The 24,049-nt window shown below is 50.5% G+C and overlaps 1 protein-coding gene across 1 annotated transcript in view; it reads right to left on the reverse strand.

Annotated features, from left to right (window-relative positions):
• LOC146191396 (uncharacterized) overlaps positions 1 to 24,049 on the reverse strand; it is a 151,456-nt gene that overhangs the window by 18,671 nt on the left and 108,736 nt on the right. The window contains 3 exon segments of the mRNA XM_084600316.1: positions 10,718 to 10,985; positions 14,787 to 15,316; positions 15,376 to 15,534. Of these exon segments, the coding sequence (XP_084456442.1) occupies positions 10,718 to 10,985; positions 14,787 to 15,316; positions 15,376 to 15,534 (957 nt within the window).

The following is a 24,049-nucleotide window of genomic DNA, read 5'->3' on the forward strand; positions in this document are numbered from 1 at the left end:
GCCGAAGTACCTGGGTTCGAAACCGAGCGCCGGTGGCTGCGTTTCAATGGAGGCGAAACAGAGCATAGAAGCATCCGTGTGCTGTGTGATGTCAGTCAATTAACGCCTTCTCAACTAGGTGTTGACTGATATCGCAGAGCACACGGAGGGTGGCAGTTCCTTGCCCTACGGGGTTGGGACGGTGAACCAACGCCGCTCGCGGCGGGGGCTAGCCAGCCATTGAATTTTTATCTGTTGTAGGCCGTCATTGCCTGCGCAGATGGCCTTGGCAGTGACGTCCCGGCATACATCACACATGAAACCCAGCTCTGACCCTCGTAGTGAAGCTTTTCGCTTCAAAAGCATGACAGATACATACTGAGAATTTCGTTTTCTGTAAACCAGTTTATTGTTTACTATTACCCCGCCGCAGTGGTGCAGTAGTTAAGATGTCTGACTACTGGGCTGGTGTATCCGGGATCGATCACGACCGCCAGCGGTTGCGTTTCGATGGAGGCGGAATGGAGAGTTAACCATGTGCTCTGCGTTGTTGTGTTGTTGTGGCTGTAGGAAAAAAGAAAAGAAAATACACGGGCCTGCTACTGGTTCTGTAGCTGAGCCACCTCCGCTGCCTCGTGCTGACAGAAGAAATAATAGAGACGAAAAAAAAAGAAGAGGGAGAGAAAGACGCGCACCGCAACAACAGCCGTCGTCCACCACTAAAGCAGTGGCGGTGCAATGACGGCCTACAACAGAAACCATTCGGTGGCTGACTAGCCCCCGCCACAAGCGGCGTTGATCTACCGTCCCAGACCCGCAGGGCCAGGAACTGCCACCCTTGCCTTGTCAGAAGGAAGGAAGGATGCATTGGTGCGATCCTCCTGTGATGGTACAGACCTCAACCTGCGACCATCATCCTACGGCTACCCAAGGCAAGGCCTTCCGGACCATAAAGTTTGGTTTTTTTTTCGGGTAGCGGGCTTTTACCAGCCAAGGGGCTCATGCAATCCGGCCTGTTTCCACCGGGGCGGGGTCGCAGTGCATATGCACCACGTCCGCACCACCCCGGTGGGTCGAAGCCTGACGAGAGCAAGTCTTCTAATATCGCACTTCTAGTTTTTCGTTCTCTTCTTTTACGATCTCCATTAGGCGTCTCCATTCCTCAAAAACCTTCTGGCCCCCAAGTGGCGTCTCTCTCTCTCTAGGTGGAACCATAGTTCTTTCCCGATTTTGGGCTTTACTTCATGGAGGCTCGGAGTCTTGTTCGAGTAGGCCGCTTTGCAGCGGGCCAACCACACCTGATAGTTGACCTCTGCCAGTGTCAAGACAAACTGCTTCCGCCCTTCCTTTGGAAGCGGGTTGAAGTAGCGCACGGTGCGGTATGGGATCCCGGGAAGGCCGAACATATCTCTCAGATGCTCTAGGAGGGCTGCGGGAATTAGGCAGTCCAGAAAGATGTGCTCCGCTGTCTCTCGAGCCAAGCAGAAGGGACACAGGTCAATATTTCCCGACGTCGCAGGGACGAAGGCGCGCCGTCTGATGGGAAAGATGCCTCTTGCGAACCTCCACATCAGGGAGGCTCGGCATACATCGAGGAAGTGGGCGGTTATGTACTGCCATGTGGGCCTTTCTGCACGTAGCATGTAGCTTGATAGGCTGGCAGGGAGCGGAGGGGTGATCATATTGATAATATCTTTCAGGGGCATAGTTCGTGGGTCAATGTCAGACGAGTTTTCCTTCAGGTACTCTAAGTCCGTGGCTGCGGTTCGGTAAAATGATAGGGGTGACCCTGAATGCAGGGTGTTGTGGTGTAGAGTCTCCTCAGTGAATGTTCGCAGCCGTGTCGACAGACAGTACGAAGCCATCATTTTTGTTAGCGGCATGTCGCATTCGACGGCTCTTAATGTCCATTTGATGTGCAGAGCCCTTGCGAGTATATCCAGTTCGGGCAGCCCCAGGCCACCTTTGAATCTGGACAGGCACACAATGGCTCGCTTTACCTTATCGGGGCCTCCCTGCCACAAAATGCGGTATATGTGTTTCTGGAGCTGTTTTTTCTTGTCTGGGCGGATGTCAAGGATGCTGGCCACAAAGCTGAGGGTAGAAATAAGAATTGTCTTCATGTTGGTGGTCTGCGCAGTAAGGGGACATTTTAGAGCACCTTGCAAGATTGTGGGTTTTGAAGCTTAGTTGCTCTTCAACCCTATTCTAATTTTTGGGCGCTGGTCCAGCGGTATTGAAGAAATATCCGAGGATTTCTGTCTCGCGAGTAACAGAGATCGATTGGATAGCGGTAGGGGAGGGGGTCGTGTTCAAGGCCATAACGGTGGACTTCTTGTGATTGAGGCGAGCACCACTCGCTTGGCGGTACTCCGTACTTAGTTCAAGTAATCTCTTCACTGATGTTGTGTCTGGCACCACCACAGAAACGTCATCCGCGTAGGCGAACACTGGAGGGCAGGGAGGGCCCGCTGGCAATGGTGTTTTGTGGATGCCGCCATCTGTAACAATCTTTTGCAGGAGGGGTTCAATCGCTATGACATAGAGCAATGGGGAGAGGAGGCAACCTTGTCGCACCCCTTTCCACGGGGAGAGGCATTGAGATGTGCCCCTGTACAATGACTGCTGCTTGTGGCTCCGCATAAAGCGCCTTGCACATATTTATGTATTGTACGGGAATGCGCGCTAGCTCAAGTGTCCTAAACAGGAACTCGTGACTCAGGCTGTCGAATGTCTTCTCTTGATCCAGGGAGCAAAGAAAGCCATTGAGGCTGCCCGATTCCATCCATGTCAAAAGGTCTCTCAGAGCCATGCCATGGAGTTCTATCGAGCGGCCTGGGACACAGCAATCCTTGTGCCGGACTACTACTGACATAGAGCAGTCGTCAGGCGCAAAGAGAGACGTTTGGCAATTACCTTGTAGTTCGTATTTAGAAGGCTTATTGGCCTCCAAGCTTTAAGGTCACTGCTCCTGGAGGTGTCCTTGCACATGAGTGTGATGAGGCCTTCGTTCATGCTTGGAGTTAGTTCCCCTCTCTCTAAGGCGTCGTTTGCTAAGTTGGTGAAAGCGGTCTTTAGCGACGCCAGAACATTATGTTAAAAAGGCTGACGGGAGTCCGTCCATTCCCGGGCTTCTGTTTGGCTTCATCTGTTTTAAGGCTGTGTGTAGCTCTTCAGACGACAGCCATGTTCGTCCAGGTTAGGTGCGTCAGTTGCTGCCTGCAGCTGGAACGATGTGGGGTGCAGAGCTCAGCAGCATAAAGTTCGATGTAGAAATCGCGTGCTAAACTTAACACCTGCTCAGGGTCCGTAACAATAAGGCCGGTAAGTGGATCTTCGACTGCAGAGAGGGTTTCGTTCTTTCTGCCAAGGCGACGGCGTAGAAGATGACGGGAACACCATGACTCGGTTCCCCATTGTTCAGCGAGTGCTGTTGCACGAAGTCTGTCGCAGCGCTGATTTAGAAGACGATGGAGCTCCTTACGCAGGGTGGGCAACATCGCGGCGATGCTCGGTCCCTAAGAAAATGGGGCCGATAGCGCGATGATGGCATCCGAGACAACTCGGATTTCTTCTCTCTCTTCCCGCGCCATCTTCTTCCCCCACTCTTGGAGGCAAATCTTGATGAAGGTGTTTAAAAAAGTTTTATTAGACATTAGACGTTCACATTAGACATTTTCCTGAGCGGCGATAAATGACCAAAACAGGAAATACACATGATTAACAACAAAGGAAAGTGCACATAAGATACATCCTAAGGAACAAATACATCACAAATCAGTATTTACATACATATTAAAATTTGGAAGTTTGTGAGGATGATATTGTTACGTGGAAGATTTACAGTCCGAAAGCTGTCCGCACAACTAACGTTGATGAGGGCACCGATTTCACAACACTCAGCGTCATCGTCTACTGGTAGTCTGTTGCACTTCTTCATCCTCATCACGAACAGCGAATACAACTAAGTAACACTATATACAATTTTGAATAGCAATATACATTAAGGTGTAGAATAATTTGCCAAATAAAATAGATATATACAGCAATCGCATGTACAGTATGCATTGCACATGTGGGTTGCGATGTGAACATAAATATTTGCATTATATTAGGTACCAAAGTGGGTTAAAAACCACCCGGACTCGTCCGTCGAATACGGAAACAATAGGGCAAGAGCATTGACGACGGAACTCTCGCTTCCCAAAGTAGAAAAGTTCCTCAGCCAGAAAGCTTACGATCTCCTTTCGTTGACGCACCAAGACAGGGAAAAGCGCACGTCGGCGCCGGTTCGATGCGACAGCCTCACAACGATTGCGCCATAACGCGAAAGCGCCAGCTACAATCAGCAATCGTGCAAAGCGACCGCGAGGACATCTACCATTTATCTGAAATCGGTTAATACCTACACTTTTGAAACCGGCATGAACTGCCCTAAAAAAAAAAAAACACGAGAAACGACGCATTGCTGGGCCATGTGACGATTGGATTCCTGAAGTGGGCAGCTGACGCACTGAGCGGTACGCACAATGCCCCATCGTTGCAGCCGATCTCGTGTAGGCATAACCCCAAACTCCAAAAGCGACGTAAAGTCACGTAAATGCCCTGACAGAAAATACGCTGTGAGTAGTAACCAACAAGTGGAATCTGCCCTTCGCGTACGTTCCGCAGACACTAGCGGAAGTAGTGATGTTCCCATTGACTCCACTACTCTGTTCGCCGAGATGTCTAAGTCAGGGCTCACATGGCGGGCGTGGCGACGAAATGCCATCATACACGAATTAAAAACAGGCATCCGGAAAGCCTGAGGTCCTCTGTTGAGTGGTATGTCAGGGACAAGCTCCCTCACACTTGTCCCTAAAAAATAAAAGGCAAGCACCCGTGCTGGGCACTCATCACCCTGCAGCAAACGAAGAAGGTAGCGTAGAGCCAGCAGCCGGCAGCAGACTGACAAAGAAGGGAAGCCAAACCCACCCTTCGAACGTGGCTGGCCGAGTGCCGCACGGCATACTAGTTCCGTGCGACCTGCCCAAAAGAAATGAACTTACAAGAGACTGAAGGGAGCGCAAAATTCTTAGAGGTGGCTGCGCTACATGTGCGAGATACGATATTCGCCCGCAGAAAACAATATGGACAAGGGAGCGTTTCTCCAGCATGGGTAGTTCAAAGGCACTGGCTGTAGTCACCTTGCTGTGCACCTCGTTTAAGACGGTAGTCCGCACCGAAACTGCTATCCCACGTGCCTCATAATCAATGCCAAGTAAGTGGATGGTGTCGCTGTGCGTAATTGGTAGGGCACCATATGTGTTTAGAAAACGTTTTATTAGACATAAGACATTCACATTAGTAGAGGGAATTTACTGTCTTCCACACACATAGGTACTTGTGTATACACACACATGCACTGTAGTACATACATGGGAGGACAACGAAAGGTGCGATACTAGCAACAATCGCATATTAATAGTTATTCCGTGTTCATGAATACCCACACAACACAAGCTCAAAAGGAATTACAATGAGAAACTTAATGGTTAGTATGGCGAAGCTGGCATAACAAGCCTGTCGTCCCGAACGATGAAAAAACGGACACAAAAAGAGAATTTATTGAGTACATACATACATACATACATACAGAAACGCATATTACACAACAAAGCACTATACAAACACTATAGGTTACATATGCATAATAAACTAAAAATAAGATTCGCCAGAGAGGGGAAACATAGAAAGATAATTAATTGGGTACATACATACATGCATACAAAAACGCACATTACTCACAAAACAAAGCACTATATAAAGCACTATAGGTTACATATGCATAATAAACTAAATATAACATGATTTCCCAGACAGGGGAAAACAGTATAAACGAGAAGGGTTCTAATAAAGGACGACAGGCATCTCAAGTCTGCTGCCTCGTACAACACAGAAGCGCGTGCGCCAGCGCCGCAGAAACCGCGTCTCGCCGTCAGTTTCTAACTGCCCAGACAGATACTTCCAGACGACGAGGCGCCGCCTCTGCAGGGCTGGGTACATTGCTCGGGCGGGAGTTCGGCGCGCCTCAGCGAGGCACCTGCGACGCCACAACACAAACAGAACCACACTGAACACAAGGTGTTCAAAAGGGTTGCGCCGGCGCCTGAAGCCAGGGTTCATGCGGACATTAAACATCCTATATGCGAGCCGCCACATTGTTCTCGCAACTACACATTCGAAAAAACATACAGCGGCTCTCGGGAGCACCGCAGTTGGCACACTGGTCATTTGGTACAACATTCCATCTGGCAAGGCGCTGTCTCGTGGGGAGGACGCCCCAGCGCCTAAGTCAGTCAAAATCTCGCACTTAATTTAGCAGCCGACAAGGTGCCCACGCTCGCCATTTGCGTACATTGGTCTGTCGTTGCTCATCAGCTGAAAGCCTGCGAACGGCTACTAATTCGCTGATGCGTATGTCTGGTAGGTCGCCTAAATTAACATCTGACAGGTCCGCATCGAGAGTCGACTTTATCTTGGCAACTTCGCGGTAAAAAGGCAGAGGTCTACCCGCTTGTGAACCGAGTTATTGTTCGAGTGTAAGCACACGACGCGCCGTGCTCATCCAGTACAGGATGAGCGTGCGACCAGGGTAGGACTCGCAGGGGTCGCAGCTCGCAGGGGTCAAGTGGATGCAGCTAGCACAGATCCGGGTTACGTGGAGATATATGGGAGAGGCCTTCGCCCTGCAGTGGGTATAATCAGGCTGATGATGATGATGATGATGATGAATAGCCTCTCTACCAGCTTCAACGCGAGTATTCGGGCCCCTGTCGGGATGCGCGGAAGGCCAAGGCCTCCCCTGCTCCTCGGAAAGTGTAGGGTGTGACGGCCGACTAGCGCTGTCCTGCTACCCCAAACAAAAGTCCCTATAAGGGACGCGAGTCTGTTCACCACCCGGCGCGGGATTGTCGCGATACGCGCCACATAAAAGGTGAAAGCGCACGCTCGTGTCTTGACAACGCTAACTTTAGCATCGAGCGCGAGGTTGAAACGCGCTGCGTCAGAAAGGGCGTGCGTGGTTCGCGAGAGAACTACGTCCCATGTCCGGGAGGAGACACCGCTTGGCTCAAACAGCACGCCAAGTACACGCACTGTGTCCACAAACGGTACGGCGGCAGCTAAAGGGCCCCTGAACTGACCGAAACGGACAGCGTTACTTTTCTTCGGATTGAGCTGCGCTCCTGATACAGCTGCGTATCCTGAAAAGATGTTCAAAAAAACAATGAAGCTGTCATTGTCACGGACGAAGAGTGAAATGTCGTCCGCGTATGCAGATACAACGACAGCCTCCTGTCCTACTAATGGAAAACCTCGAATACGCCTGTCCGCGGCGACCCTATACGCAGCAGCGGGTCGAGCGAAAGTATGAAGAATAGTGGCGAGAGCGGGCACCCCTGACGCACTCCCCCCGTAATCTGAAAGCTGCCGGCAATTTGGCCATTCAGTACTAGTTGACTGGTAAGATCTGTGTAAAGGCCGCATAGGAGCTGAAAAAATTCGTCAGGAAAACCAAATGAACGGAGCACGGCGAACAAGTAACCATGTTCTACGCAGTCGAAGGCCTTTGCCTTGTCCAAGGAACCAAAAGCCCCAGTGATCCGTTTGGAACAGCTAGGTGTATTCGAAGACGTCTCTCGTCAGTGTCAGCGAAGAGAACCGATCGTCCAGGTACAGAACAGGACTGGTATGGGCTAACCAAGTCTTGAAGGTAGATTCGCACCCTACGGACTAGCAATATGGTTACAAGTTTATAGTCGGTGTTAAGGAGGGTAATCGGTCGCCACGATGAGGGACTTGACGACGTTATGCCCTCCTTCGGTATTAGAACGATACAGCCGACACTGAACGAGGGTGGTTTGGTGCCGCTCTCGAGGAAACAATTTACGAGCTTAAGTAAAGAAGGACAGAGGATGTCAAAGAAAGTATAATAAAAGCCAGTTACAAGTCCATCAGAACCGGGAGCGGTCGACTGGTTCATGGCGCCTAAGGCACAACGCACCTCCTCCAAAGTTCCCGGCTCCTTAAGTGCCGAACATGCGTCTTCTGGAAGTTGAGGGAGAGGCCCACAGGAGAAGCCGACCGCTTCTTGAAAATGCTCCTCCTGGTCGAGGCCTTGCGACGAAAGAAGGGCCGCGAAATGCTCGGTAAACGAGTTGCGGATGTCCGTGGGATCCGAAGACGTCGTACCGTCCGCAAACGTGACGCTCTCCACGCGCGTTCCCCTGTTACTGCGCTGGCCAACGGCTCGAGTGTGTCCGAGCTCCGCGGCATCTTCAAGCGGTACGTTTGATGGCCCTGCTGAGAGTGATGCGCGAGAACTGTCTTCGAGGATGCGGTGATAGCGTTCGCGCAGCATCTCGAGATATTCGCGCATCGCGAACGTAAGCGTTTCGCCGCCCCGTACGAAGCGCATACGGCGCAGAACGTCATTCAGCACGGTCGTAATGCGGACACGCCGCGCCTTCCCCGCACACACAAGAACATCGCGCCAGTGTGTTTTCAACGCGTCCCAGGTAACAGGTGTTATGTCACTAGATAGATAGATGGATTTATTGAAAGGAAAAGGCAGAGAGGTTGGCCCGAATAATTCAAATCTGGCCTGCTACTCTGCACTGGGGAAGGGGAAGGAGAGAAGAAAGAAGGTCATGATGGGTGACGATGTGGGAGAAGGCATACGAAATATATGCAGACACAGCAGCTTGCTTTACAAACGTGAATCAAGTCCGCTGGCGCTCAAATAACGGCAAACACGCACTGCCTGAAGGCCCTTCCCTTTGTCCTGCCAAGCGCCCAGCAGCAGTTCCTCCGACAGAGGCGTCTTGTCTAAACGCTTCAAGGAAGCAGCTAGCCCATTTCTTTCGTTCGCATACTCTGGGCACACCAATAATACATGGTCCACAGTCTCTGAGATGCCACAAGTTGAACATTCCGGTCACTAACTGCTGCCACAGACAAGCACAACTCGGCGTATATCAGTGAAGCACTGTTCATCGCGTAGTACCGCTGCATCCATGCGCCACATCAGGGGGCTGTTTGCACGGCCCGGGGCTGCTCGCAGAGTAACCGTGACCGGGAAGTGATGACTTAGTTTAAGGCCTGGTGGGAAAGGCAATACCTCGGCACTGTAGCAAGTCAGGTGCCATGGCGGAGGGCATGTAAACTCGATCTATTTGGCTCGCGCTCTGGCCCCAGACTCGTGTTGCCTCGAAATGGTCTCTGTGAAGAGTGACCCACGCGTCCTCTAAGCGTAATGATCGCACTAGTTTTTCAAGTTCTTTCGCGTGGTAATTGGAGGCGCCCTGACCAGGCCCCCTGATGTCGCGCATTGTGTCTAAAACACAATTCAAATCCCTGAGCATAAAGTGGGGCCCGTTGTCGAGAAAGTATGTCATGATGGATCGAAAGAACTCGTTTATCAGACTACGCTTGCCTGGCGCATACACGTTGACAAAACGAGTCCTGCGGCCATACAGAAAGATGTCAACGACAATCACGCGCCGATCTATGCCATATGTACAATGAGCACATGCCCTGTATGCTGGTGAAAGAAAGATCACGCCTACGCCACAACACCGTGAGTCCGTTAACGAAAAAAAGGCCTCAACATTAAAACGAGAACGAAAAGAAAGGACATCGGCGGGGGTGCGGAAGTTGCACTCCTGCAAAAACAAAACATCTACTCGATGCGAACGCGCAAGATAAAGCACCTCCCATTGCTTGTCAGCGTGGCGAAAGCCTTGCGCGTTAAAGGAAACAAAACGAAAAAGAGCCATCATAAAAGGGAGGAGGAACAAAGACGACTATACATATCGCAGAAACAAAACAAACGGAGGAGAACATAACAGACTCACGGAAAAGTTCGTCGGGCGAAGTCTGTGAACGTGTCCGCTAATCAGCACTAGGGAGGCGCTCGGGGAGTTGAGTGTTGATTCCTGCGGGCCCGGGCCTCGACATTTTCCGTGTGGCGCGCGCGTCTGTGCAAACAAAACCACACACACACACACACACACACACACACACACACACACACACACACACACACACACACACACACACACACACACACACACACACACACACACACACACACACACACACACACACACACACACACACACACACACACACACACACACACACACACACACACACACACACACACACACACACACACACACACGCACACGCACACGCACACGCACACACACACACACACACACACACACACACACACACACACACACACACACACACACACACACACACACTCAGTGCACGGAACGCACGCAGTTCATCCTTCGCAGGCCGCAGCGACGCAGCCGAGCCGACTATGAGCCGGGAGCGAGAAGCGGTGGCCGCTGGTCGGCGCCGACTGAGCCGCGTCGAAGCCACCGCCAAACATGCGAAGAGGAAGAGGAGGGTGCGGCCGCAGCGGCTGTTGAGCCTGAGAGGCAGCGCCATGGTGGCTACGACTGGGCGTCCGAAAAATCCATCTCGGAGCCGTCTGGTGCCTTTCGCACCTTCTTATGCGGCGCTGATGCGTTCGAAGATGCACAGCTCTCTGTGCCGGAAAAGTGACGCTTGCCGTCGTCCGCCAAAGGCGCTTTCATAGCGCGGCCCGCACTCATGCGTTGCGGCATCGCGAAACCAGAGCGTCTTGCCACCGTAACGCCAGATAGGGTAGCTTCCTTACTCGGGAGGACGGGGGCAGAAGCCGCCGAGTGCAGGAGGCGCGGGCCGTTCAGCACAGCCTCCAGAATTGCCGACTCCACATGTGGAGCAGGCGTCGTCTGCAGTTTGTCGCCGTGCGTGTGCTGGCCCGCCACAGGTTGCGACTCCACTGCTAGGGACTCAGAGCCGGGTACGTCTGAGGAAGTGTCGGAGTCGCTCTGAGAGATTGTCACTTCCGTCACAGGCTCGCTATCGGGGGAGGGCTCCGTAGTTGCCCCGTCAGAGAGGGACTGACGTTTAAGAGAATTTTATTGGTACTGAAGGTTCTGGTACAGGACAAGGCTTCATGATGATCTTTTGACACAGCAGTAAAGGGCACTTACAAAAATGTTACGAGAATACAATGAGCATTCAGGCATGCAAATGTGCTATTTGGTTATTACATCCTACTGGTGTTTTACACATGTTGACATTATGCAGCATCTTGCGTACAACGCAAGGAGAAGATATGCAAGTAGACAAAAATACAGGCAAACACTCGCCCACCTTCCTAGTAAGGAAGGAAGGACGCGGTCACTTTTCCATTAACAATGGAAATGAAGCGCGTTGACCAATGCAGGAGGGAGGCCTCCTCCCCGAGCATTACAAGTTCTTCATTTAGATGCCTCAATAAGAGTTCTGAAACGATGGAGCAGAGGGAACATGGCTCTCTGCGGGCGTCCCCGCAGATGCGCATATCCTCTCCGCTTCCAAAGTACGAAAGCGCCAATGCACATGATGAGTTCGGCAAACGCATCTCGGTGACGGCTTTGCCACTGAATGTGTGTCTGAAACATGCGGGTTAAAAGGCACCAAAAAATGCGCGCAACCTGACATTCGTAGACGGCGTGATTTAAAGTTTCGGTGCGACCGCATTGCGGGCATGAGGCGGAGGGCGCCACGCCCCACGCCACAAGATCGGCCGTGGGTAGCGCTTCCCATTGCCGGAGCCAAGTAAAGCTTCTTACATCTGCTGGGAGGGAAACAATGGTGCGATTCATCCGCCTTCTTTTGCGCATTTTCCTGCATTGGTCATCGTCAAGAGCTTGGAGCGCTACACCTTCACAAAGCTCGCTCGCAGTCATTTCTCTAGGGTCCCATTCAGGCATCGTGTTATTAAAGAAATGCAATGAGTTCATTACATACATGTAAAAGGGTGGCGGTCTCTCGGCCGCCGGGCCCTTCCGAACAGGAAGATCAAAGAAACGACACGACATACCCATTAGGTATGAGGACAGCTCGCTGCCTCGATACATTGTGTCAGAAATCAGGTCCCACATGGTTTTCAAGGCCAATGCACGACACGTGACATCAAGATCTGGGATGCTGAAGCCTCCCATGTTGGTAGGGAGTCGAACAAAAACCTTGCCACGCTTTCCGCATGGCCATCCGAGAAAAATGAGCCACACAGGGTGGCTAAACTCTGAAGGACTCGACGAGGAGGACGTGCGACCTTGGCAACATAGAAAAGAGATTCTATGATGGAAGTTTTGATCAGGTATGCGCGTTCTGAGAACGGTAGGTGAAAGGTTTTGGCTATTTCTGTTCGCTTTTCAGCTTTGCGTTTTATTTCTTTCCAGGTGGTGCGGGCTACTTCTCCGGACGCCAAAAACGTGACGCCCGGGACTTTGACACCATCTACAAACTGCACTCCGTCTGGGAAGTCATCACTAAAAGATCCAAAGCTGAGAGCTTGGCTTTTAGCTGGGTTGAGACGCGCTCCCGACAGGTGGCTATATGTGTGGAAGAGCTGCAGGAAGGCTCTGTAACTGTCAATATCTCTGATGAACAGGGGTACGTCATCTGCATATGCTGCAACCTTGATCTCGCCTTGGCCTGGGAGGGGAAAGCCCCGTATTGACTGGCAACATTGTATCCGGTGGAGCAAGGGTTCTATGCAAAGGACAAACAGGATCGAGGACAATGGGCATCCTTGTCGAATGCCGCGGCTCACAGGGAGTGGTTCAGTGATTCGATTGTTAATCACGAGACTGGCTTCCAAGTCTGTGTACAGGAGTCTTAGGACATTGATCAGATCCGCAGGGAATCCAAAACATTCTAGTACTTCAAACAGATAGTTTCGCTCTACCCGATCGAACGCTTTTTCTTGGTCTAGGGAAACAAAGACGCCCGAGACCTGCGTGCGTGTGCCATACGTGAAGAGGTCACGGGTTAAAGCTAAAGAAGAAAAAATTGTGCGCTCCGGCACACAACATGTCTGGACATTGGTTATCATTTCGGGGAGATGGGATGATATGCGATGCGCCAGTATGGCGGCAAGTATTTTATAGTCTGAATTGAGTAATGAAATGGGCCTCCATGCTCTCGGGTCGGATGGTACGCCTCCACTTTTCAGGAGGAGTATAACTTTGCTTTCACGAAATTATTCTGGCCGAAGCCCATCAGTAAGGAGTCCATTAAGCATTGATAGCAGGTGGGCGTGTATTTCGGTGAAGAAAGTTTTGTAGAAAATAAGTGGTAACCCATCAGGGCCTGCGGCAGCAGAGGCATTCATCCCTTGGAGCGTAAAGTTTAGCTCCTCTAGGGTGACTGGGCCACACAGACTATCACGACTCTCCTCAGGAATGCAGGCTATGCCTGGGCAAAAATCGCTTATGGTTGTACTTTGGCTCGCAGAATCTCTGCACTCTGTTGTAAATAAGTGCGTAAAGTACGTGCTAAAAACGGCTTCAATGTCATCAGCATGATCAGATTGTGTTCCGTCCGGCAACTGAACGAAAGGGATCACCTCTCGACATTCTAACGAGCCACAGCGAACACTGCGCAGTACAGAAGGGTCTGCGATCGGCCTTCCATTGATGTATGTCTGCGCCGCAGTTCGGGAGTTGAGTCGAAGTAAGAGTTCATAGCTGGCTTGCAATTGGTTCAGATATTCATGCATTGTGAACGTGAGGGGCACGCCCCGTCGCACAATGCGTGCCCTACGAAGTGTATCATTTATTTCGGCAGTTAAACGTGCCCTTATATTTCGACCTGCTTTAATGAGCTCCGTTCGCCATATGGTTTTTAGAGCGTCCCAGCTACTCGGTCGAGGAGCGTGGCTGCACGTTCGTGATAAGGCTTCTTTCAAGGAAGCTACACTTTGAGGGTCGTGGGCCAATGTCAAGTCCATTTTCCACTGGTCCCTAGGTGGGACAGGGTGATTGAAGTGGAGTGTCACTAAAACTGGGTAATGGTCGGAGATGCGCGGGACATCGGGTGGGAACGTAAGGACTTCACAACTAGTGACATAATTAATAAGATTCTCTGGGAAGTAAAAGCGGTCTAGCCGACTCTTATTCCTGCCTCGTTGCCATGTGGCAACGAACGTTTCACCGTGCAACTCTATCCAGGCATCTCTCAGTTTGACATTATGTACCAGTTGTTTTAAAGCTCGGACCCCGCTATAGGGCCTACCTTTTCTCCTACCGCTAACATCCCTGTAAGGGTCTTCAACACAGTTGAAATCACCAACTATGAAGGTGGGATAATTGTCCAACAAAAAGGTATCCAAAGAATCGAAAAACTCAGAGGTGGAAGATCGCTGGGATGGAGCATAAATCACAAGTGCGCGCACACGTCTGCCTTCCACATTGAAATCTACAGCCAAGGTGCGACCATCGAAACCATATACGCAGTGGGCACCACGACGAAAATGTGGTTTAAGGAAAACAACTCCTACACCAGACATATGTGAATCAGTAAGTGTAAAAAAAGCATGAACACAAAAACGATCACAGAAAGATTGAACATCATATGGACAACTAAAATTGCACTCTTGCAAGAAACGAATATCTACATTGCGAGCACGGGCAAAGTTTACAATCTCCCACTGTTTGTTCAGGTTCCTCAAGCCCTGAGCATTCAGAGTTAAAAGATGAATTGCTGCCATTGTTATTATGAAAGTGCGCACACGGATATTCTGAACTAAGGAGGGGAAAAAAAGGACATAAAAGACTGTTATCTACGGAAAGTCGTGCCCAGACTGCGCCTGGGCACTGGGAATTTTGTTGGGCTTACTCGAGTTGGGCGAGTCGTCACTGTCTGCCGACTCGGGATGTCCCCTTTTCCTGGCGGTCGCACTCCATGAGGTTGTCGCCCGTGAGTGATCCGACGAGGAGGTTGAGTGGGTTTTTCAAGTCTATTTTCCGAGAGTCAGTGACAAGTCTGTTCACTCGAATGTTCTGTGGAACACTTTGTGGCATGCGGTGTCGACCCGTCGAGCCGTCGCCTCCTGTCGCTCGGGAGCCACGTGCAACCGGGTTACGTTGAAACTCGGTGAGGTCCGAAGTGTTGCTTGCACTGGAGTGGAATGTTGAGTCGCTGGATGTTGAAGCGGCGTCATCCGGCTGCTCTATGTTCCGGCTGGCGTCTCCGCTCGACTCGTCAGATGATGTGGAAGGAAGTTCTGGGAAGTCTCGTGGTGAATCTATGGTGCCCTTATTGATGTCAGAAACTTCATCGTCGGTTTTCTCGTCTATGGTGAGTTCTTCCGTGTCGGAAGCTGCTACTGAGTCAGCCCCCGGTGTGACTTCTCGTCGCTCTACTGCTGGAGAGCGCGCTCTATGTTCCTCGGAGGCCACTGCCGCCGCAAAAGACATTGGCCGCACGCAGTCAACAGCTGCGTGATGTCCACTGCACCTGCGGCACGGTTCTTCGCACCCCTCCGTGGCGTGTCCGAAAATACCGCATCTTGAACAGCGGGGATGTGGTAGTCTCTTCCGATGTGGCCTGACAGGCGGCACTTGGAGCACACCTTCTGAACGCCCCGATAATCACACATCACCGTGTGACCTTGAACTGAAAGGAAATTGGGGATGGGCTTATTCATTTCTATTTTGACTACTCTGATTCCTGTGCCAACGCCGGGGCGTCCTTTAAAGACCGGTTCGTGTACATTCTGGACGTTACCGTACGCTGACATCACTGCAGCAATCGTTGCATCGGCCACCCACAGAGGCACTCGGAAAATAGACACGTGGACGATTTCGGGGCCAACACTTGCTATTGGGACTGAAACCCGTTGATGAGAATGCTTCCTTTCTTCTTGATCTTCGATGCTGCGCTGTCAGAAGACGCCGCTACACCGAACTTGGCTCCTCCGATATGTTGGAGGGACTTGACTCCGGCTACGCCGGTCACGGATTCAAGGGCATCGATGATTTCGTCGACCGTGCTGCCCTCTGGTACTTCGAAAATGAAGCAATTCGCTTTCGGGGGCGGGGTGGCGTACGCCATCAAGATGGCGGAGCGGAGCCCTGGCTCCCACGGCGAAACGCAGTGGTGCCCGGGCGGGTTGCTGACAGGCGGACCACCTGGACGATCCGGTGGGCGGAATCCAGGGCCCGCCTTGATGCTCGATGATCTGGTCCTGGTCAGGCAGAGTAACGGCGACGCTGATAACGGTAACCCCGGCACCAGGCCGTGCTCATCCAGTACAAGAATACAATACATCTTAAGAGAACTTTATTGGTACTGAAGGTTCTGGTACAGGACAAGGCTTCATGATGATCTTTTGACACAGCAATAAAGGGCACTTACGAAAATGTTACAAGAATACAATGAGCATTCAGGCATACAAATGTACTATTTGGTTATTACATCCTACTGATGTTTTACACATGTTGACATTATGCAGCATCTTGCGTATAACGCAAGGAGAGGATATGCAAGTAGACAAAAATACAGGCAAACACTCGTCCACCTTCCTAGTAAGGTAGGATGGACGCGGTCACTTTTAATAATCGGCTTTAACGAAAATCGAGCACACGAGCTACGAAAGCATTCGAACGCACGAGCCTCAATGTCCCATCAGAAAACGAACATCAATAAACAAAATGTGTGTGATTTATTACCACGTTATTCGTTCATTGACAGCTTGGAGCGGTAAAAATTTATAAATCGCACTTTGTTTGTGACACCGCATAGCGCTGTTAATGTAAACTGAACGAATTAACGAACACAATGTCATAAAGGTATACGAGGATTTCTGTCTCGCGAGTAACAGAAATCGATTGGATAGCGGTAGGGGAGGGGGTCGTGTTCAAGGCCATAACGGTGGACTTCTTGTGATTGAGGCGAGCACCACTCGCTTGGCGGTACTCCGTACTTAGTTCAAGTAATCTCTTCACTGATGTTGTGTCTGGCACCACCACAGAAACGTCATCCGCGTAGGCGAACACTGGAGGGCAGGGAGGGCCCGCTGGCAATGGTGTTTTGCGGATGCCGCCATCTGTAACAATCTTTTGCAGGAGGGGTTCAATCGCTATGACATAGAGCAATGGGGAGAGGAGGCAACCTTGTCGCACCCCTTTCCACGGGGAGAGGCATTGAGATGTGCCCCTGTACAATGACTGCTGCTTGTGGCTCCGCATAAAGCGCCTTGCACATATTTATGTATTGTACGGGAATGCGCGCTAGCTCAAGTGTCCTAAACAGGAACTCGTGACTCAGGCTGTCGAATGTCTTCTCTTGATCCAGGGAGCAAAGAAAGCCATTGAGGCTGCCCGATTCCATCCATGTCAAAAGGTCTCTCAGAGCCATGCCATGGAGTTCTATCGAGCGGCCTGGGACACAGCAATCCTTGTGCCGGACTACTACTGACATAGAGCAGTCGTCAGGCGCAAAGAGAGACGTTTGGCAATTACCTTGTAGTTCGTATTTAGAAGGCTTATTGGCCTCCAAGCTTTAAGGTCACTGCTCCTGGAGGTGTCCTTGCACATGAGTGTGATGAGGCCTTCGTTCATGCTTGGAGTTAGTTCCCCTCTCTCTAAGGCGTCGTTTGCTAAGTTGGTGAAAGCGGTCTTTAGCGACGCCAGAACATTATGTTAAAAAGGCTGACGGGAGTCCGTCCATTCCCGGGCTTCTGTTTGGCTTCATCTGTTTTAAGGCTGTGTGTAGCTCTTCAGACGACAGCCATGTTCGTCCAGGTTAGGTGCGTCAGTTGCTGCCTGCAGCTGGAACGATGTGGGGTGCAGAGCTCAGCAGCATAAAGTTCGATGTAGAAATCGCGTGCTAAACATAACACCTACTCAGGGTCCGTAACAATAAGGCCGGTAAGTGGATCTTCGACTGCAGAGAGGGTTTCGTTCTTTCTGCCAAGGCGACGGCGTAGAAGATGACGGGAACACCATGACTCGGTTCCCCATTGTTCAGCGAGTGCTGTTGCACGAAGTCTGTCGCAGCGCTGATTTAGAAGACGATGTTAGCTCCTTACGCAGGGTGGGCAACATCGCGGCGATGCTCGGTCCCTAAGAAAATGGGGCCGATAGCGCGATGATGGCATCCGAGACAACTCGGATTTCTTCTCTCTCTTCCCGCGCCATCTTCTTCCCCCACTCTTGGAGGCAAATCTTGATGAAGGTGTTTAAAAAAGTTTTATTAGACATTAGACGTTCACATTAGACATTTTCATGAGCGGCGATAAATGACCAAAACAGGAAATACACATGATTAACAACAAAGGAAAGTGCACATAAGATACATCCTAAGGAACAAATACATCACAAATCAGTATTTACATACATATTAAAATTTGGAAGTTTGTGAGGATGATATTGTTACGTGGAAGATTTACAGTCCGAAAGCTGTCCGCACAACTAACGTTGATGAGGGCACCGATTTCACAACACTCAGCTTCGTCGTCTACTGGTAGTCTGTTGCACTTCTTCATCCTCATCACGAACAGCGAATACAACTAAGTAACACTATATACAATTTTGAATAGCAATATACATTAAGGTGTAGAATAATTTGCCAAATAAAATAGATATATACAGCAATCGCATGTACAGTATGCATTGCACATGTGGGTTGCGATGTGAACATAAATATTTGCATTATATTAGGTACCAAAGTGGGTTAAAAACCACCCGGACTCGTCCGTCGAATACGGAAACAAAAGGGCAAGAGCATTGACGACGGAACTCTCGCTTCCCAAGGTAGAAAAGTTCCTCAGCCAGAAAGCTTACGATCTCCTTTCGTTGACGCACCAAGACAGGGAAAAGCGCACGTCGGCGCCGGTTCGATGCGACAGCCTCACAACGATTGCGCCATAACGCGAAAGCGCCAGCTACAATCAGCAATCGTGCAAAGCGACCGCGAGGACATCTACCATTTATCTGAGATCGGTTAATATCTATACTTCTGAAACCGGCATGAACTGCCCTAAAAAAAAAACACGAGAAACGACGCATTGCTGGGCCATGTGACGATTGGATTCCTGAAGGGGGCCGCTGACGCACTGAGCGGTACGCACAATACCCCATCGTTGCAGCCGATCTCGTGTAGGCAAAACCCCAAACTCCAAAAGCGACGTAAAGTCACGTAAATGCCCTGACAGAAAATACGCTGTGAGTAGTAACCAACAAGTGGAATCTGCCCTTCGCGTAATTTCCGCAGACACTAGCGGAAGTAGTGATGTTCCCATTGACTCCACTACTCTGTTCGCCGAGATGTCTAAGTCAGGGCTCACATGGCGGGCGTGGCGACGAAATGCCATCATACACGAATTAAAAACAGGCATCCGGAAAGCCTGAGGTCCCCTGTTGAGTGGTATGTCAGGGACAAGCTCCCTCACACTTGTCCCTAAAAAATAAAAGGCAAGCACCCGTGCTGGGCACTCATCACCCTGCAGCAAACGAAGAAGGTAGCGTAGAGCCAGCAGCCGGCAGCAGACTGACAAAGAAGGGAAGCCAAACCCACCCTTCGAACGTGGCTGGCCGAGTGCCGCACGGCATACTAGTTCCGTGCGACCTGCCCAAAAGAAATGAACTTACAAGAGACTGAAGGGAGCGCAAAATTCTTAGAGGTGGCTGCGCTACATGTGCGAGATACGATATTCGCCCGCAGAAAACAATATGGACAAGGGAGCGTTTCTCCAGCATGGGTAGTTCAAAGGCACTGGCTGTAGTCACCTCGTTTAAGACGGTAGTCCGCACCGAAACTGCTATCCCACGTGCCTCATAATCAATGCCAAGTAAGTGGATGGTGTCGCTGTGCGTAATTGGTAGGGCACCATATGTGTTTAGAAAACGTTTTATTAGACATAAGACATTCACATTAGTAGAGGGAATTTATTGTCTTCCACACACATAGGTACTTGTGTATACACACACATGCACTGTAGTACATACATGGGAGGACAACGAAAGGTGCGATACTAGCAACAATCGCATATTAATAGTTATTCCGTGTTCATGAATACCCACACAACACAAGCTCAAAAGGAATTACAATGAGAAATTTAATGGTTAGTATGGCGAAGCTGGCATAACAAGCCTGTCGTCCTGAACGATGAAAAAACGGACACAAAAAGAGAATTTATTGAGTACATACATACATACATACATACATACATATATGCATACATACATACATACATACATACATACATACATACATACATACATACATACATACATACATACATACATACATACATACATACATACATACATACATACATACATACATACATACATACATACATACATACATACATACATACATACATACATACATACATACATACATACATACATACATACATACATACATACATACATACATACATACATACATACATACAGAAACGCATATTACACAACAAAGCACTATACAAACACTATAGGTTACATATGCATAATAAACTAAAAATAAGATTCGCCAGAGAGGGGAAACATAGAAAGATAATTAATTGGGTACATACATACATGCATACAAAAACGCACATTACTCACAAAACAAAGCACTATATAAAGCACTATAGGTTACATATGCATAATAAACTAAATATAACATGATTTCCCAGACAGGGGAAAACAGTATAAACGAGAAGGGTTCTAATAAAGGACGACAGTCATCTCAAGTCTGCTGCCTCGTACAACACAGAAGCGCGTGCGCCAGCGCCGCAGAAACCGCGTCTCGCCGTCAGTTTCTAACTGCCCAGGCAGATACTTCCAGACGACGAGGCGCCGCCTCTGCAGGGCTGGGTACATTGCTCGGGTGGGAGTTCGGCGCGCCTCAGCGAGGCAGCTGCGACGCCACAACACAAACAGAACCACACTGAACACAAGGTGTTCAAAAGGGTTGCGCCGGCGCCTGAAGCCAGGGTTCATGCGGACATTAAACATCCTATATGCGAGCCGCCACATTGTTCTCGCAACTACACATTCGAAAAAACATACAGCGGCTCTCGGGAGCACCGCAGTTGGCACACTGGTCATTTGGTACAACACCCCATCTGGCAAAGCGCTGTCTCGTGGGGAGGACGCCCTAGCGCCTAAGTCAGTCAAAATCTCGCACTTCATTTGGCAGCCGACAAGGTGCCCACGCTCGCCATTTGCGTACATTGGTCTGTCGTTGCTCATCAGCTGAAAGCCTGCGAACGGCTACTAATTCGCTGATGCGTATGGCTGGTAGGTCGCCTACATTAACATCTGACAGGTCTGCATCTAGAGTCGACTTTATCTTGGCAACCTCGCGGTAAAAAGGCAGAGGTCTGCCCGCTTGTGAACCGAGGTATTGTTCGGGTGTAAGCACACGACGCGCCGTGCTCATCCAGTACAGGATGAGCGTGCGACCAGGGTAGGACTCAGTTAATAGCCTCTCTACCAGCCTTAACGCGAGTATTCGGGCCACTGTCGGGATGCACGGAAGGCCAAGGCCTCCCCTGCTCCTCGGAAGGTGTAGGATGTGACGGGCGACTAGCGCTGTCTTGCCATCCCAAACAAAAGTCCATATAAGGGACGCGAGTCTGTTCACCACCCGGCGCGGGATTGTCGCGATACGCGCCATATAAAAGGTGAAAGCGCACGCTCGTGTCTTGACGACGCTAACTTTAGCATCGAGCGCGAGGTGTAAACGCGCTGCGTCAGAAAGGGCGTGCGTGGTTCGCGAGAGAACTACGTCCCATGTCCGGGGGGAGCCTCCATTTGGCTCAAACACTGCGTTCACAAACGGTACGGCGGCGGCTAAAGGGCCCCTGAACTGACCGAAGCGGAGAGAGTTACTTTTCTTCGGGTTGAGCTGCACTCCTGATACAGCTGCGTATTCTGAAAAGATGTTAAAAAAAACAATGAAGCTGTCATTGTCACGGACGAAGAGTGAAATGTCGTCCGCGTATGCAGATACAACGACAGTCTCCTGTCCTACTGATGGAAAACCTCGAACACGCCTGTCCGCGGCGACCCTATACGCAGCAGCGGGTCGAGCGAAAGTATGAAGAATACTGGCGAGAGCGGGCACCCCTGACGCACTCTCCCCGTAATCTGAAAGCTGCCGGCAATTTGGCCATTCAGTACTAGTTCACTGCTAAGATCTGTGTAAAGGCCGCGTAGGAGCTGAAAGAATTCGTCAGGAAAACCAAATGAGCGGAGCACGGCGAACAAGTAACCATGTTCTACGCAGTCGAAGGCCTTTGCCATGTCCAAGGAAACAAAAGCCCGAGTGATCCGTTTGGAACAGGCGTATTCGAAGACGTCTCTCGTCAGTGTCAGCGAAGCGAACCGATCGTCTAGGTACCGAACAGGACTGGTATGGGCTAACCAAGTCTTGAAGGTAGATTCGCACCGTACGGACTAGCAATGTGGCTACAAGTTTATAGTCGGTGTTAAGGAGGGTAATCGGTCGCCACGATGACGGACTCGACGGCGTCATGCCCTCCTTCGGTATTAGAACGATACAGCCGACACTGAACGAGGGTGGCTTGGTGCCGCTCTCGAGGAAAAAATTTACGAGCTTAAGTAAAGAAGGACAGAGGATGTCAAAGAAAGTATAATAAAAACCAGTTACAAGTCCATCAGAACCGGGAGCGGTCGACTGGTTCATGGCGCCTAAGGCACAACGCACCTCCTCCAAAGTTCCCGGCTCCTTAAGTGCCGAACATGCGTCTTCTGGAAGTTGAGGGAGAGGCCCACAGGAGAAGCCGACCGCTTCTTGAAAATGCTCCTCCTGGTCGAGGCCTTGCGACGAAAGAAGGGCCGCGAAATGCTCGGTAAACGAGTTGCGGATGTCCGTGGGATCCGAAGACGTCGTACCGTCCGCAAACGTGACGCTCTCCACGCGCGTTCGCCTGTTACTGCGCTGGCCAACGGCTCGAGCGTGTCCGAGGTCCGCGGCATCTTCAAGCGGTACGTTTCATGGTCCCGCTGAGAGTGATGCGCGAGAACTGTCTTCGAGGATGCGGTGATAACGTTCGCGCAGCGTCTCGAGATATTCGCGCATCGCGAACATAAGCGTTTCGCCGCCCCGTACGAAGTGCATACGGCGCAGAACGTCATTCAGCACGGTCGTAATGCGGACACGCCGCGCCTTCCCCGCACACACAAGAACATCGCGCCAGCGTGTTTTCAACGCGTCCCAGGTAACAGGTGTTATGTCACTAACTGCTGCCACAGACAAGCACAACTCTCGGCTTATATCAGTGAAGCACTGTTCATCGCGTAGTATCGCTGCATCCATGCGCCACATCAGGGGGCTGTTTGCACGGCCCGGAGCTGCTCGCAGAGTAACCGTGACCGGGAAGTGATCACTTAGTTTAAGGCCTGGTGGGAAAGGCAATACCTCGGCACTGTAGCAAGTCAGGTGCCATGGCGGAGGGCATGTAAACTCGATCTATTCAGCTCGCGCTCTGGCTCCAGACTCGTGTTGCCTCGAAATGGTCTCTGTGAAGAGTGACCCACGCGTCCTCTAAGCGTAATGATCGCACTAGTTTTCCAAGTTCTTTCGCGTGGTAATTGGAGGCGCCCTGACCAGGCCCCCTGATGTCGCGCATTGTGTCTAAAACACAATTCAAATCCCTGAGCATAAAGTGGGGTCCGTTGTCGAGAAAGTATGTCATGATGGATCGAAAGAACTCGTTTGTCAGACTACGCTTGACTGGCGCATATACGTTGACAAAACGAGTCCTGCGGCCATTCAGAAAAATGTCAACGACAATCATGCGCCCATCTATGCCATATGTACAATGAGCACATGCCCTGTATGCTGGTGAAGGAAAGATCACGCCTACGCCACAACACCGTGAGTCCGTTAACGAAAAAAAAAGGCCTCAACATTAAAACGAGAACGAAAAGAAAGCACATCGGCGGGGGTGCGGAAGTTGCACTCCTGCAAAAACAAAACATCTACTCGATGCGAAGGCACAAGATAAAGCACCTCCCATTGCTTGTCAGGGTGGCGAAAGCCTTGCGCGTTAAAGGAAACAAAACGAAAAAGAGCCATCATAAAAGGGAGGAGGAACAAAGACGACTATACATATCGCAGAAACAAAACAAACGGAGAAGAACATAACAGACTCACAGAAAAGTTCGTC

This window comes from Amblyomma maculatum, chromosome 4 (genome assembly GCF_055883805.1).
Source record: "Amblyomma maculatum isolate TAMU_Amacu chromosome 4, ASM5588380v1, whole genome shotgun sequence".
In the NCBI taxonomy this organism is placed as follows: domain Eukaryota; kingdom Metazoa; phylum Arthropoda; class Arachnida; order Ixodida; family Ixodidae; genus Amblyomma; species Amblyomma maculatum.